The sequence below is a fragment of the Arachis ipaensis genome, chromosome B4 (genome assembly GCF_059453495.1).
Source record: "Arachis ipaensis isolate K30076 ecotype BB chromosome B4, ASM5945349v1, whole genome shotgun sequence".
Classification (NCBI taxonomy): domain Eukaryota; kingdom Viridiplantae; phylum Streptophyta; class Magnoliopsida; order Fabales; family Fabaceae; genus Arachis; species Arachis ipaensis.
In genome coordinates this window covers 115,933,388-115,951,469 of record NC_142439.1, presented here as the reverse complement: position 1 = coordinate 115,951,469, position 18,082 = coordinate 115,933,388, and the positions used below count along the sequence as shown (strand labels likewise).

Genomic DNA, 18,082 nt, shown 5'->3' with positions numbered 1-18,082 from the left:
CGTTCGCATCATTAGTTATTGATGCACGGAAAACTTGTCTCTCAACAAATCTCCCTTCGGCAAGTATACCAAATTGTCGTCAAGTAATAACTCACAAAAGAGTGAGGTCGAATCCCACAGAGATTAACGGATTAAGCAATCAATGGTTAATTGATTATCCTAGTCAGACGGTTCAGATTTGGATGATGAGCAGTAGGAATTGTAAATTGACAGAAAAGAAAGGAAAAGCAATAAAGTGCAGAAAAGTAAAATGGCAAGGAAAATAAATGTAAGAACTAAAAATAAAATGAATATTGGGATCAAGAGATATTGCAATCCTCCGGATTAAGTTCATTCTCATCTCTTCCTCAATCAATGCATTCATTGATCTCCTTGGCAATCTTAAGTGATTGGATCCCAATTCCTTGGCAATCCAATCTCTCTAAGCTTGAACAATTTCCCAATTCCTTGATTTAATTGCTCATGGGAAGAGATGAAGTTTGGTCACTGATTATATCACACACATTCATAGATCAAAGTATTGGTAGGATTAAATGTCACAATATCCATCCAACCCCCAACCTAATCCAATGTGAGAGAGCATTTCTAGCATGATTTCCTCATTCCTCTTCCAAGGTTCAGAGGAAATCCAAGTATGAGCAATTTCTCTTCCGAGACAATTACCCAATTGGATGAAGATCGAAAACTCTCTAGTAAAATCAAGAGAAAAGAAAGAAGAAGAAGAATAAGAACTATAATTGATCCATTGAATCACAATAGAGCTCTCTAACCCAATGAAAAGAGTTAGTTGATCATTGCTCTATCAAAATAGAAAAGAAAGAAAGTGTAGAAAAGTAAAGATGAAGATTAAAACTAAAATTGAAACTTCAAAGTTCATAAATGAGAATTACAACTAAAATGAAACTACTCCTAAGGAAGAAAAGAAGAGAAAAGGAAGAAGAGTGTAGGAGGGGAGGGGTCCGAAGACTCACTCCCCTTGGAGTGTGCCAATTCACAGAAGTTTGAATTAGTCTTCACTCTCTCCCCCTTCCTTCAATTCTCCGTTCCAGGATATCCAGAATGAGATCAATGTAGAAACTAAGGCCTTTTTATAGGCTCTCCTAAATTACAAAATGAAATGAAATTAAAAGCAAATTACAATGAAATGAAAATTAACTATTCTAGATACTTCTTGTGGCCTTGATTGGTTGACAATTGTGGGCTTGCTTGCTTGAGCTTTGAAGTGGACTTGAGAGAGAAGTAAATCAAATTGATGTTCAGGGTGACTTGGCTTTATTGCTTCCGTTAGCCACACTAATGCTACAAGTGTGGCGTTAGTGCTGAAGTTAGTGTGGCTAACGTCACACTTGCTACCCAGTTGGTGTTTTTGGGGCTTAAAAGATACCTCTGGTTTGTACTCCAATTTCATGTCCACTATAAAGTATTATATATCGTTGGAAAGATCTGAATGTCAGATTTCTAACGCAACTAGAATCACCTCAATTGGACCTCTGTAACTCAAGTTATGCTCCTTTGAAGGTGACAGGGTTGCTGGCATAGTCGCTAGCGTTACTGGAAAAAGTGAGTCACAATAATGTTAGCGATCAGGGGATGAATATTGCCAGGTTCTGAAGTTCAAACTTAATGTCCACTCCATACTATTATATATTGTTGGAAAGTCCTAGATGTCTACTTTCCAACGCCTTTGGAAGCGCATCATTTGAAACTCTATAGCTCGAGTTACATTTCTTGGAAGGTGAAGAGGTCAGCTGGCCTTACTACAGGTTGATACCATGTTCATCTTTGCACTTTTGGGGCAGGTTTTCTCCCTCAAATTTAGTGTCCACAATGTAGTGCCATATATGCTTAGAAAGCTCTGGAATCCTACTTTCCAATGCCACTGAAATCACCTCATTTGGAACTTTGTGGCTCAAGTTATTCTTGTTTAAAGAAGGCATGGTCAGGCTGCCAGGTGAGATCTTTGCCCACGTTAATGTCCACATTAGTGTAACTAACGTGGCCATTAACGTGGGTCTTCCTTTGCTTCGCAAACATTAGTGGCACTCACTTTTTCTACTAACGTTGGCGTTTTCCTTTCCTTCCACGTTAGTTCCCACGTTAATGTAACTAACGTGGAAGCTAACGTGGGTCTTCTTTTGCTTCGCTAGCGTTATTGGCACTCACTTTTGTCAATAACGCTGCTCCTTCTTCAAAGTTAATGCCATTAACTTTCTCACTAACATTGGGGCTTCTCTTTTCTTCCACGTTAGTGCCCACGTTAGTGGAGCTAACGGGGTTGCTAACGTGGGTCTTCTTGTCTTTTGCTAATGTTAGTGGCGTTAACGTTCTCACTAACTTTCCAAGCTTTCCTTCCTTCCACTTTAACGGCCACGTTAGTGGCGCTAACGTAGCCACTAACGTGGCTCTTCTCTGCTTCTTTTGGTTTGAAATCAAGCAAACAAAGTGTATCAAAGTAACATACAAGACAAACTTCATTATACTAAGTGTGCTAATAATACCCAAAATCAAAACTTCACTTAGTGTGATCTATTTCATCATATTTACCCTGTATATTAGCTAAAATTCACTATGCTTGAGATTTTGTTTCATGCAGAGATTTTTCATGCTTTTGCTCCTTTATCAACAGAAATTGTATGAAAACTGAATTAAAATCTTCTGAAAAAGCATAGAAAAACAGGCCATGATGCCCTGGCATCAGTTATTTTTCTTGCTTTAATTCATTATTTTCGTAGGTTTAATTACAGTTTTATCTTCTAATCTTGCCACGTTTAAATATCTTGTGCTACTAAGGTGTTTGCTAAGTATTTTCAACGAATTATGATCAAAAGAGAGATAAGTCAAGTAGCAAAGAGAGGTTGTTCAAGGAGCAAAGCTTAGCATGAAGAATGCAAAGCCAAGAATGTAGGAATTAAGCCATGCAAGCCATGTACCTAAGCAGAGGACTTGGCATGCCATGCCCTGGAGGAGGGAAGAGAGGGTGTGCCACGCTCCAACATCATTAAGCCAGGCATGCCACGCCATGAAGGAGAAGTGCTTGGTGTGCCATACCAAGCACTAGGCATGCCATGCCCCATGAATTATAGCAAGGGCGTGCCACGGGACAATCCAAGCGTGCCATGCACAAGGCCAAGCCTCTGGAAGCATATCGACAAGGAGTAGGGGTGGCAAAACGGGTCGAACCAACTGAGTCAAACTGCCGAAACCGCCAAAAAAGAAGGGTCGGGGCGAGGTTTTGAGCCCGCCAAATTTTAAAAAACCGCCAAGGAGTGGGCATGCCATGCCCTAGTCAATTCAAACCCCGGGAGCCATTTAAATTCAAGAGCGTGCCACATGAAGAAGGGAGTGTGCCACGCCCTAGCCCGATTCAAGCCCTAGGAGTATTTTCCAATTCAGGCGTGCCACGAGGAGTTTGGGCATGCCATACTAGTCCAAAATTTGCCTTGTCCAGTATTGATTCATCACAAGCCCAACTTTGAAGATTTGGTTTTGATTTGAAGAATAAAAAAGATTCTTTAGTTAATTAGTTTTGAATTCCCTTTGATTCTGTTTTGAAATTTAAGATTTGAATTAATTAGAGAATATCTTAATTATTCTGATTAATATAAGATTAGGATTTGAATTTAAATTAGAAGAAACCTAGGTATAATAAGTGAATTACATTCACAGAGAAAGACACACAGTTTCCTCCACAGATTTTTCATCTTTGTGTTTTTGCATTCTCCATGAGTCACTAATCCTTTGTCAAAGGGTTAGGAGTTGTATTTCTGTTTTCTATGAATTATTAATCTAAGTTTTCTTCTATTTTAAAACTTGCATTGATCTGTTTATGATTGATTATTTTATTCTTTATCATTAAAGGATTAGAAGTGCCAATAGGTGTGCTAATCCTTTTTTTGAATTCATTTACTGACTCGACAGAGCTTATATCCAAATTGTGCTTGAAACCTCTTTCACGTGGCTTTCTAAGTTGACTAGACATAACGTTTTTAAAGCATGCGACATAATACATGATTTTTTATTACCCTAGTTTTGAATACGTGACATATAATTTAGATTAGGACGGTTTTTGAAAATTGTGTTTCCGCATAAGATTCAACTAGTCAGGACTACCTTGAATACATGACATATAATTCGACTTGAGGACTACTCTTGAATCTTATGAGGAATTGAATCGGTTTTTGTACTTAACCTCTTTGGTTAATCAATTGACCAAGACATTGGCTGTTAATTAATTGAGGAGAAACTGAGGAGTCAAGACAAAAATCGGTTAATTAAGATTCGTTGTGAATGATCCTTGCTTGCTTTGAATAGAGAAAAAAAATTGATTCTTCTAAAACTTAAGCATTTCTAAAACCCTTGACTTTCCTGTCACATATAATTTTCAAGATGCCAATTTGAAAATCCAAACCTTTTCGTAATATTATCTATTTTCGCATCAGAGACGTGTTTCAAGCAAGCAAACGAGGTTAGCATGGTATCTACAACACAACTCTCGTATTAAATTGAAAAAATCTTTACTTCTAACCTCTTTGCAGTTTTATGTGAGAATATTCATCAAAATTCACTTAGAGAAAAAGGAATATCAGGTACCAATCGATTTTGACCAAGTAAGATTGGAAGTTTTGGTGGAATGTTCTACCACTGTACTCGACAAATCATTTCCAGCAAGAGTCAAAATGCTAGTTGACGATGCAGTTACCCTTACTCTAGGTGCGCCTGGATCTGACGAGTTACCTTCGAAAACTAACGCAAATATTATAATGATTGATTTGATAACTAATTGTATATATATATATATATATATATATATATGTTCCGGCCCAGCCCAGCTGGTACAACGTCCGAGTTTGGACGGCCAATTCCCTTTACGTTCTGATTTACAGCTTCTTTAATTTCCCTGCACCCAATTCCCTTTACGTTTGATGCAATTTACGTTTCTGCCAATTTACTTTCTGCACTTTATACCTTCTGCAATTTACATTCTGTCAATACAATTTCACCCAATTCATCACTGTTAGCTTAACTAAACTAATCACCTCACTAAAGTTGCTTGATCCATCAATCCTTGTGGGATCGACCTCACTCCTGTGAGTTATTACTACTTGATGCGACCCGGTATACTTGTCGGTGAGTTTGTGTGGAATCATTTTTTCCTCATCAGAAGCCTTGGCAACCGTCTTGATATAGGAAGAAGGGAGGACCCAACAGCCGATATATTTTGTTAGCAAAGCACTTCAAGGAGCGGAGCTGAGATACAGTAAGTTGGAAAAGTTAGCGTATGTGCTATTAACCTCATCCAGAAGGCTATGACAGTACTTCCAAAGTCATCGTATCGTCGTCAGGACGGATCAAGCGATACGTCAAGTCATGCAAAAACACGACCTGGTAGCACGGATGATGACCTGGGCAATCGAGCTATCTCAATACGACCTGCAGTACGAGCCCAGACATGCGATCAAGGCCCAGGCCATGGCCGACTTCCTCGTTGAGGTCACGGGAGACACTCACGAAGCTCCGGGCACACGGTGGAAGCTCCACGTTGACGGAGCCTCCAACCAAACGTCTGGAGGAGGAGGGATAATCCTCGAGAGCCCGTCGGGGATAGTGTACGAACAATCCATCATGTTTGAGTTTTCAGTTTCTAATAACCAGGCAGAATACGAGGCTCTCATCAGCGGCCTACTATTGTCAAAAGAAGTAGGGGTGGCAAGGGTAGAGGTGAATAGCAACTCTCAGGTCGTCACCTCCCAGGTCAACGGAATGTACCAAGCCAAGGACCCTCTGCTACAAAAATACCTGAAAAAGGTTAAGGGCTTGAGCAAGGATTTCGAAGAGGTCGTGATACAACATGTCCGAACGGAGAGGAACACACGAGCCGACCTCTTATCCAAACTGGCCAGTACAAAGCCTAGAATGGGAAACTGTTCCTTGATTCAGGGCTTAGTGAAAGAGCCAACGGTCGCCTTGTACGCGTCCCGAGCTGACATCGATCCCTCATGGATCGACCCAATCATTGACTTCTTAGAAAGCGGCAAGCTCCTTGACGACCACAAGGCGGCAAAGACGTTGAGAAAGGAGGCAGCCAAGTACGTAATAGTGCAAGGTCAGAGGACTGAATCAACCCCTTTTGAAGTGCCTAAAACCTGACCAGACGGACTACGTCCTCAGGGAAGTCCACGAGGGGTTGTTGCGGCCATCATATCGGGGGAAAAGCTTTGGCCCGGAAGCTCGTGAGAGCCAGTTACTTTTGGCCCACGATGATGGCAGACACCCAAGAATTCATCAAGAGATGCAAGAAGTTCCAAGAAAATGCTAACTTCCACAAAGCGTCGACATCCGAGCTCAGTCTACTAATGGCCTCCCGGCCTTTCAGCCAATGGGGGATCGACCTCCTGGGTCCCTTCCCAGTTGGTCCTTGATAAACCCATATTTTATGATATATATTGTGCTCAATTTAAGTGATTTATTCAACCCTTCACCCACTTATTCATGTAAATTGCATGGTTTTACTTTCCCTTCCTTATTATGTGATATATGTGAAAAACATGTTTCCTATGCTTTAAAAATAATTATTTTAATTACCCTTTATTACCATTCGATGCCGTAATTTGCGTGTTGAGTAGTTTCAGATCTTCTAAGGTAGGAATGACTTAAAAGATGGAAAGAAAACATACAAAAATGGAAGAAAAGCACAAAATAGAGTTTTTGAAGAAATTGGCAGCGACGCAGACGCATGGACGATGCGGTCGCATGCCCAGCGCGAAAAGGCAGTGACGCGAATGCGTGACTGACGCGAACGCGCGCCATGAGCAGAACACAGATGACGCGTACGCGTGACCGAAGTGAACACGTGACAAGGAAAACTCCAGATGACGCGCCGCGTGACCCACGCGGACGCGTGACAGACGTCACGCACCAGAAATTACAGAAAATGCTCCCAGCGAGTTCTGAATTCCTTTTTGGCCCAGATCCAAGTCCAGAAGGCATAGACTAGAGGTTATAAAGTGGGGGGTGGGGGAATGCATCCATTCATGATCATGTCTTGAATTATTCATTTTTCATAGTTTAGATGTAGTTTTTATAGAGAGAGGTTCTCTCCTCTCTCTTAGGTTTTAGGATTAGGATTTCTTATTATTTCAAGTTAGTATTCCAACTCTTTATCAGGTTCAATGTTCCTTTTTAATTATTTTCTCAATTTAATTTATGAACTCTTCCACGTTACATATGATTCTTTTAATTAATTTTATTTGAGGTATTTCAGTTTATGATTGCTTTCTTTTATTTATGTTACTGTTGCTTCCAATCTGAAGACATTTTTATTCGAGCAAGTTTACTTTTCCCCTTTTGGCCTTGGTTAAGTAATTGGTAACTCATGAGTTATCAAACTCAACGTGATTGATAATTGTTGTCTTTGCTAATTGAATTGAACTTCAATAACTCCAGTCCTTTCTTAGGAATTGACTAGGACCTGAGGATTAAACTAATTGGTCCACTTGACCTTCCTTTGCTTTAGTAAAGGCTAACTAAGTGGGATTAAAACTCAATTCTCATCACCATTGATAAGGATAACTAAGATAGGACTTCCAAATTCTCATACCTTGCCAAGAGTTCATTTTACAGTTATTTATTTATTTTATTTGTCATTTAAATTACTTGTTCCTTACTTTCAAAACCCCAATTTATAAAACTCATAACCAATAATAAGAACATACCTTCCTGCAGTTCCTTGAGAAGACGACCCGAGGTTTAAATACTTTGGTTATCAATTTTAAAGGGGTTTGTTACTTGTGACAACCAAAACGTTTGTAAGAAAGGTTGATTGCTCGGTTTAGAAACTATACTTGCAACGGGAATTTACTCTGAATTCTAAACCATCAATCTTCAGTTCTTCAAAATGGCGCCGTTGCCGGGGAGTTGCAAATGTGTGCCTTATTATTGGTTATTGTAAATATTTTTCTTTTACTTGTTTATTTGTTTTTATTTTTTTTCCTTTTTATTTTTATTAGCTACTATGAATTCTCACCCCTCTCGCTTTGAGTTTGGTTCTAATATTGTTGAAAGGAGTGAAAGCTATAACAGGAATATGCATCAAGGTCTAAGCAATCAAAGATGGATGGAGCCAAGAGGATCTGATCAACCCTTTTGGCAACAACACCTTCCAAGATATCATGGACAAAGACCATTCTACAATGCATACCAAGCTGATAGATATGGTGGACCCCCTTGTAACTACCAACAAGCCCCACCCTGTGCTTATAGACCATCCTTTCAACGTAGATTTGAACCACCACACTCACAAGTTCCTTTTCACCATTCACCACCATATGACCCTTATCCACCACAATCCCAATCCAATTACTCCCAAGAACCACCACATTCTTATTTTGAACCCTCTCCCCCAACCAATGAAACCTCACACCCACCCCAACCTCCAGTGAATGACAAACTTCGTGTTCTTCTTCAAGGGCAAGTAAAGATAGAAAAGAGGGTACTGGAACTCACTACTGCCGTAACCGAGGTAGTAAATTTAATAGCTTCCCAACATCTGAGAACTCAAAGTACTCCCATGGCCGCATGTGGAGAATCAAAAGAAGAGCGTAGCATGAAGGAGACACTAGAGACCTCGGTGGACAATGAGGAGCATGGCTTTGTACTGGAACGAGTAGAGGAAGCCATGATCGTTGTAGAGGAGGAAGTAGTTGAAGATTTAGAAGATGCTGAACCTCCATGGGAATCAAGAACTATACAAGATTCCGCTGAGAAGTCCGAATTGGATGCCAAGGAGGATAGTGCACAACCTCCAAAGCATATACCTTGTGAAAAATTGGACGGAACAGACCAAGAAGTTGATTCCATGGGCAGTGATGATCACGAATCAAGCTCTCCTATTCACGAACTCACATTCGCAACTGAGTTCCTTGAATCTGAAGAACCTGACCCAAGTGAATACGAAGATGACGTCGAGGTAGATTTCTCTCAACCTCCAACGTATGACTTAAGTGATGAGGAAGACATAGAAGACTTTGATCAGGACACAGTTGCAGCTGAAGAATTTTGCAAAGAAGTGGAGGAATTCACAGAAGATTACAAGGGAGTAGAACTTGCAGAACCACTGGAAACACCCACCCCAAGGCCATTACCACCTAATACAAGCTTCAAGTGGGTACAATCCTTAACCTTTATCTTTACTTTTCAACTTGAATATGGTTTGCTTGAAACAGATGGCCAGCTTAGAGCTCTCTGCGGCTTTAAGAGTAAGAGGGAAATGGCTCGTACTCAGAGCTGGTGTGCAAGATTCAATAAGGTTCCGCGCTTCACTTCGAAGTGCACGGATTGGTATCATGTTCAATCGAATGAATCTCGGAAAATGTTTGGTCATCTTGGTGAGAATCTAATTTCTAAACCGCCTGGATCGAAGAATATAGATCAAGACAAAGGCAGATCTAAAAGCAAAGTTTGGGATCCTGGAATCTATTCTGACATTCGTCGCCCCGGGAGCCTGAGAACTTGTTTGAAGCTGCTCAAAAGTTTCACCTGCCTAGTTTGGGACCCCGGAGGCTGTTGGCATTCCAAACATTGGTGGAAATTTCTGGATGAATTTAAGCATAAGCCACCATAACAGGAAGCTCATCCAATGTCCAACTTAAGAACTTTAACTAAAAGTGCTAGGTGGGAGACAACCCACCATGGTATGATCGTTCCTGTTTCCATTTTATTTCGTTTTGTTTATTTTTATATTGTTTTATTTTCATTGAACCTGGATATTATCCGTAAGCATTTGCATTAGCATTACATACTGCATAACTGCATAATTGCATATAAAAAAAAGGAGGTGTGCGACGCGACCACATCGCTAAAGCGATCGCGTCAGTTACGAAAAACACCTCCCACGCGTCCGCGTCAATCACGCAAACGCGTGATCTGGAAATCGGTGTAAAAATCCAACGCCCAGAAATCTTGGCTGGAATCGTGCGGCTGTTGTGCGTTTAGCACAAAACGGCTCACGCGTTCGCGTCCATGACGCGAACGCGTCACTTGAAAAACACCCATCCCACGCGAAAGCGTGAGCGACGCGTTCGCGTCGTGTGGATTGCACAACACTCCAAAGAAGATAGAGAGTTGCGCTGAAACGATGCTGGAATTGTGCGTTTAGCACAATTTCCAGCGACGCGGTCACATGCCTCACGCAACTGCATCATTCATCCTTTTTCCCATTCCATGTGATCGCGTCACTCACGCGATCGCGTCAACCTCATTCCACCCTAGCCACGCGACCGCGTGCCCCACGCATTCGCGTGGATTCAAATTCACTAACCCCAGTGACGTGAAACCCTGCCCCCATCGCGCCCCCTTCTCCTTCCCCAACCCCCTCTCTTCTCTCTCCCTCCTTCCTCTGCACCCATTACCGCCGCCAACCACCCCTGACCACCGCACCAGCGCCGACCACCCAGCTACGACCGCGACGCCCATCCCATCTTTCTTCCTTCCCTCCCTTTCTTCTCTTTCTCTTCTCTTCTTCCCTCCACCACCGCGGCCAACCACCACCACCACCACGCCATCACCGCCGCACCTCCCACCACCACCACCCTCATCCCTATTTTCTTAAACAACCCCCTCCACCGTTAACCCTACCCCCTGCCACCACGAACAGCCACCGACCGCCACCCTGTTCCGCTATCGCGCCGCCGTGCCCCCTCGCAGCACCACTACCACACCCCCTCCATCTCTCTGTTCCCTAGCTTCGTTCATACGCCTACCAGGTTCCGCCGAACGCCATTTTTCTTTCATTCGTAGTTAGTTGCATATTTTCCCAATTATGCTCAAATTAGGCTAGTTAGAGATGCATGTTTGTAGTGGATTCTAGGTGGTTAGGTAGCTAGGATGTGGTTAGTGGATTTAGGCTGATTCATTACGCTGTTCTTGCTACTTGTTTTATAATTTTTGCAATTCTGCTGTTGCTGTGATGTTAGTATTGTTCATATGATGTTCTTACTTTTCATGCTGCTATTGCGACTGCTCTTTCATGTTCATATTATTTATGTCTATTTGCAGATTTGTTTTAATTTATATGAACTATTCTGCTTGCTGTTTATTACCCGGGAACATCCAATTTTAGCCGGAATGCTGCCCAATTTTCTGTAAATTGTTTTGATATTCATTCATGTTTTGATTTTGGCAATTTGAATTTGGCACTCCTCAGCTTTTACCAAACCAATTCATGAATGCACGGGCCAGCATTCTTATTCCTCTGTTTTCCCGGTTAATAAATCACATTATTGATGATTAGATTTCACTTTTTGCTATTTCTATATCTATATGAATCATCAACAACTTGATTTTCTTGCTTGATTATGAGTTGTCTGTTGCTTAAAATTGTGAAATTCTTGTTACTTAGAAACCAATCATCATGCCACTTACTCTGACTTTCTTTTTACTAACTCACTGATTTTCGCTTTCTAACCTCTTTTTCCATTTTACCCACTTTTAACTTTCTAACTTTCCCCTCTGCTTTCTGACTAACTCTTTCAACTTTTTAACTCATGTCATGATTATTGTTGCTCTTAATTAACAAGTAATTCCACTCATAAAATATTTTGGATTGTGATTTCTCATCTCAGATTTTTACCTCCGAAACAATCCAAAATATACATTTCTTTAACTCATTTCATAATTCTACTGCTCCTTTGCCACTTTGTGCTTATCTTGTTATTTGCCTACTTATTTTTCCGCTTTTATTATATCCTAGATTTTTGTTTTTCAGGATGTCTGACCCTCAAAGAAAGGGAAAAGGAAAGGCAACAACTGGCAAACGGAAAAGAGGTGAATCCTCTATGTCTATCCTAGACATCATGCATGATGACTCCTGGCAGGAAAAGCACTTTACCCCGTAGGAGAAGGTTGACCAGCTCCTCCCTGCCAATGATCCCATTAAGTTTGCAAACCGATACTGTGAGCTGAAGTATCCCGTGTTTGCCACCTCCAGGAACCTGTACCTGGAGAGGACTCTGAAAATTCCAAAAGAACTACAGTAGTACACCTCCGATCAGATCAAACAGAGAGGCTGGTTCTTCTTGGAGAGAAACCTGACTGAGGTCAATGCTTCTTGGGTAAGAGAGTTTTACTACAATTATTTCAAGACTTCCCTGGATGCAGTGAACCTCAGAGAAAAATAGATACTGGTCACTGAAGAGGCCATTGAGGATATTCTGCGCCTTTAGCCTAAGTCAGATCAGCCTGACAGTTACCAAAAGGCTGAAGAGGATATGAGGTTTCTGAGATTCGACTGGGATGCTGTCAAGGAGAGGATAACCCTTGACCCTACTGTCCCATGGGTCATGGGTAAGAACACCACAATGCCTAAAGGAATCAAGCTTATGTATCTGAATGATGAGGCTCGGCTCTGGAACCAGATCCTGAGCAACTTTGTTATGTCGAGCACTCATGAGACGGAGCTGCCTGCCACTATGATTACCCTCCTCTGGTGTGTGCTGGAGGGTAAGGACCTGTCCCTTCTACGATTCATCCGGCACTATATGGCCAGGGTCCATGTCAGAGGCACCCTTCCTTTCCCTTATCTGGTCACCCAGCTAGGCCGTCGAGCTGACGTGCTTTGGGAGGATGCTGATGCGAAGCCGACTGCTGCAGACTGCAAGAAGATCATTCCTCACAGTAGGAAGTTTCTGGCTTTGGGCTATACACCTCTATTCCTCATCGCTCCCGATGAGACAACCACACCTTCAGCTGCCCCTTCTTCATCCACTGCTGCACCAACCCCACCCACTGCACCTCCACCTGCTCCTGAGCCTATTTACCATTTGGTGCATCGACTCTTCGCTCGCTTGGATTGTATGGAGCGTCGCAACAAGCGACGCTATGAGCACCTCAAGTTGATGATCCGATCTGGCGGCGACATCTCCTCTGAGCCTGACACCCCTTCTGATACATCTGAGGTGGAGGAGGATGATCACGAGGAGGAGACACCTACCCAGGCAGCACACGCAAGACCAGAGCAGGCTGCACCACAGCAGGAGGCGCCACACCAGATCCAGGCCACAGATGCAGAGATCCGATCCCTATACAGTTAGAGCCTCCACTACAGCAGACAGATCCTCCTACCCTCATCCAGTCTGCAGACCCTCAGGCCACCACAGAGACTCCAGCAGCCCATCCTTCCAGTGATGACACTGCTTCACACCCAGCTTGAGTGAGCATCATGGACGATGCTTTATTTTAAGTGTGGGGAGGTCGCCATCCCTGGCGTATTTTTTTGGTGAACCACTACAGACTCTTTTTATCTTATTTTGTTTATTTTTCTGTATTTTTATCTCTATTTTTATTTTTATTTTTATTTTTCAGTACTTATACATTGCTCTTTTGCTGTATTTTTACTTTATTTCCGCATTTTATACTTTAGTTCATATTTTAGCCATTTAGTTTAGTTGCAATTCTAAACTTATTAGTTATAGAATATGTGGATTAATTAGTATAGTTTACCCCTTTTAGCATATGATAGTTTGGTTTAAATTGAAAATAAAAAGGAAGTAAACTAGAGACTTTAACATAATAAAAAACAATCCACACACCTTGTATATAGAACATAACATGTTAGTTAGTTAACAATATTTCATCAAGGAGGAACACTAAAACTTTAAAGCCACCCAAAAAATTTTTACATTGAGAATAATGGGAACTCTTAATTTCTACTTGCATGACATGTATAACTGATATATGATTTTTGAGCTAGAGAACACACAGCCTGTGAGTTTTGAGCTTAATTGTATGGTTACATTCAAACCATAATTTTTATTCCTGTGTGTTTCGCCCTTCTTTTTTTATTCTAATGTTCTTTGCTTTGTTTTAATCTATATGTCCAATATAGAATATAGATACATACTAAGAGATGATTGAGGCCATTTCTTGAAATATTTGCTCACTTATCCCAAATTAGCCTACCTTTCACATCACCCTTGTTAGCCCCCTTGAGCTCTTTAATCCCCTCTTGTTCTATAAAATACATTACTAGCCTTAAGCAGAAAAATAAAATAAAAATCCCAAGTTGAATCCTTGGTTAGCTTAAGATAGAAATTGGGTATTGTTTAAGTGTGGGGAACTTTATGGGAACATGGATGATAGAAACAAAGGTGGAAAGTTAAAAAGAATAAAGATGTTTCAAAATAAAAATTCGGGAAGCATGCTCATGTGAAATCAAAACAATTGAATTACCATGTGCATTAAAAAAAATTATTTTCGGTATTTAATTAAGGGGATACAAAAATTCCCCAATTGAAAAATAAAAAGAATCAATGCACATGGAATAAAATTTAAGTTAATGCATGAGCTTGCAATACAAAGTGAGAAAAGTTGGGCAAATAGGTTAAGAAACTTGGAATTACAAAATATGTATGTTAGGTGAGATCTTAGACTAATCAAGGATTCACTTATTAGCTCACTTAGCCTTATACATATACCCTTACCTTCACCTTGGTCCCATTACAACCTTGAAAAAGACCTCATGATTTTTGTATGCCTATTTTCTATAATTGTTGATTGGTTAGATGAAGAACAAAGTTATAGAAAGTAAGGATAAAAAGAAGAATAGAATGATTAACTCAATAAACACTGAGTGACTAGAGAGTAAACACAAAATCCAGTGAGGGTTCAAAAGCTCATCACCATATATCTCTGCTTGAATTGTTAATTGTCTTGCAAGTTTGAAAAATATTTTTACCCATCTCAATTGTAAAAGTGCTTTAACATTATCTAGGGTTTGGCTATGCATATATGATTCCTTGAGAATGTGAATTAATTTAACTACATGTAAGTTTTATATACAAGTGAATAACAATTAGAATTGCATGATTCATTTAGGTAGTTGCATTTAGAATAGATTGTATTGCATAAGATTCCACCACTTTAACCTTACCTTACTCTTTATCTTGGACTTAGCATGAGGACATGCTATTGTTTAAGTGTGGGGAGGTTGATAAACCCATATTTTATGATATATATTGTGCTCAATTTAAGTGATTTATTCAACCCTTCACCCACTTATTCATGTAAATTGCATGGTTTTACTTTCCCTTCCTTATTATGTGATATATGTGAAAAACATGTTTCCTATGCTTTAAAAATAATTATTTTAATTACCCTTTATTACCATTCGATGTCGTGATTTGCGTGTTGAGTAGTTTCAGATCTTCTAAGGTAGGAATGACTTAAAGGATGGAAAGGAAACATACAAAAATGGAAGGAAAGCACAAAATGGAGTTTTTGAAGAAACTAGCAGCGACGCGAACGCATGGACGACGCGGTCGCATGCCCAGCGCGAAAAGGCAGCAACGCGAACGCGTGACTGACGCGGACGCGCGCCATGAGCAGAACACATATGACGCGTACGCGTGACCGAAGCGAACGCGTGACAAGGAAAACTCCAGATGACGCGACCGCGTGACCCACACGGACGCGTGACAGACGTCACACACCAGAAATTACAGAAAACGCTCCCAGCGAGTTCTGAATTCCTTTTTGGCCCAGATCCAAGTCCAGAAGGCACAGATTAGAGGTTATAAAGTGGGGGAATGCATCCATTCATGATCATGTCTTGAATTATTCACTTTTCATAGTTTAGATGTAGTTTTTAGAGAGAGAGGTTCTCTCCTCTCTCTTAGGTTTTAGAATTAGGATTTCTTATTATTTCAAGTTAGTATTCTAACTCTTTATCAGGTTCAATGTTCCTTTTTAATTATTTTCTCAATTTAATTTATGAACTCTTCCACGTTACATATGATTCTTTTAATTAATGTTATTTGAGGTATTTCAGTTTATGATTGCTTTCTTTTATTTATGTTACTGTTGCTTCCAATCTGAAGACATTTTTATTCGAGCAAGTTTACTTTTCCCCTTTTGGCCTTGGTTAAGTAATTGGTAACTCATGAGTTATCAAACTCAACGTGATTGATAATTTTTGTCTTTGCTAATTGAATTGAACTTCATTAACTCCAGTCCTTTCTTAGGAATTGACTAGGACCTGAGGATCAAACTAATTGGTCCACTTGACCTTCCTTTGTTTAGTAAAGGCTAACTAAGTGGAATTAAAACTCAATTCTCATCACCATTGATAAGGATAACTAGGATAGGACTTCCAAATTCTCATACCTTGCCAAGAGTTTATTTTACAGTTATTTATTTATTTTATTTGTCATTTAAATTACTTGTTCATTACTTTCAAAATCCCAATTTACAAAACCCATAACCAATAATAAGAATATACCTCCCTGCAGTTCCTTGAGAAGACGACCCGATGTTTAAATACTTCGGTTATCATATTTAAAGGGGTTTGTTACTTGTGACAACCAAAACATTTGTAAGAAAGGTTGATTGCTCGGTTTAGAAACTATACTTGCAACGGGAATTTACTCTGAATTCTAAACCATCAATCTTCAGTTCTTCAGCCCTGGACAGGTCAAATACCTAATTGTGGCTATCGATTACTACACAAAGTGGATTGAAGCAGAACCATTAGCTAGCATCTCGTCAGCTAACTGCCGTAAGTTCGTATGGAGGCAGATAGTTTCCAAGTTCGGAATCCTAGACCCCATGATATCGGACAACGGGACACAGTTTGTGGACAGGAAATTTAAGGAGTTCCTTGCCGGCTTAGGAGTAAAACAAAGGTTCTCGTCGGTAGAGCACCCCCAGACCAACGGCCAAGTCGAAGCCGCAAACAAAGTCATCATCCAGGGCTTGAAAAAGCGACTTGACAAGAGGAAGGGAGTGTGGGCAGATGAACTAGCATCGGTCCTATGGTCGTATAGAACAACGCCTCAATCCTCTACCGAGGAAACGCCTTTCCGACTTACATACGGGGTCGACGCAGTAATCCCCGTAGAGATCGGGGAGCCAAGTCCGCAGCTACTCCTGGGTGGAGTAGAGGATGCTGTGGAGAAAGACCTGGTTGATGAGACCAGGGAAATGGCATACTTGTCGGAAGCGGCGCTGAAGCAAAGAGTGGCACTCCGCTACAACTCTAAAGTACTAAGGAGGTTTGAGCGAAACGACCTGGTATCATGACGGAACGATGTAGGACTCCCCACCCCTAGGGAAGGAAAGCTGGCGGCTAACTGGGAAGGTCCATACAGAGTGAAAGAAATGGTTGGAAACGGGGCATAAAAGTTAGAACACCTAGACAGGAAGGAGGTACCCTGGACATGGAACGCGACAAACTTGACAAGGTTCTACCCCTAGAGACTGGGGCGACCACTCGTTCTGCTGATTCGATAATATCTGTTTATGTGAAATTATTGCCAGTAATTATTGCCAGTTGTTAATTTATGATATTTACTAAACAAATTCCTTTTTCATCACTACTCTCTCTTCACTTTATTTACTTACCAACTAACCGGCCTACTACGATTACGGCCTCACGGGATTGATCACCCGGGAGCCAGCCAGCCACGAGTCGGCGTCCCCAATTACAAACGGCAAAACAAACGGTAAGCAATTAGCTAATTACCGACAAAACGGTAAGCAAGCGCAAGCAAGTCATTAATTACCAACAAAACAGTAAGAAAACAATTCATTAATTACCAACAAAACGGTAAACAAGTGCAAGCAAGTCGTTAATTACCAGCAAAATGGAAAGAAAACAATTCATTAACTACCAACAAAGCGGTAAACAAGTTCATTAAACCTACTTCATAGTTCAAAGGTCTATGCGAACTATTACAGAACGCAAAACAAAATAACATAAAGTAAAGGTACATCATTTCTTCGGGATGTCAACAATTTTACCATCCCGGATAGTCTTGAAGGCCCCAAATGCAGAAGTGTCAAAGTCAGGAGAAAGCAGTTTGACCTGGGCTTTAATCGCCTCCTCGGTCCCATTAATCACATCCCTCGCCTTCTTCACTGTGTCCTTGTTTTTCATCTTCAGGTCGGCGACCTCTCCTTTCAGCCCAGCTACCTCATCCTTGGTGCTCTTAACCGACTTCGCGGCCTCCTCAAGCTTGGCCTCTAAAGTAGTAATCTTGGTCTGGGCTGCAGAGGTCTCGCCACGAGCAGAGTTGAGCTCAGACTCTAACGC

At 41.0% G+C, this 18,082-nt stretch overlaps 1 protein-coding gene across 1 annotated transcript; it reads left to right on the top strand.

The window, feature by feature from the left end:
• Positions 1-16,596: 16,596 nt before the first annotated feature.
• LOC148568884 (uncharacterized) lies at positions 16,597-17,327 on the top strand. Its single transcript, XM_088484807.1, has 2 exons — positions 16,597-17,061; positions 17,190-17,327. Exons 1-2 carry the CDS (start codon positions 16,597-16,599, stop codon positions 17,325-17,327), a joined length of 603 nt encoding a protein of 200 aa, XP_088340933.1.
• The last annotated feature ends 755 nt before the right edge of the window (positions 17,328-18,082 follow it).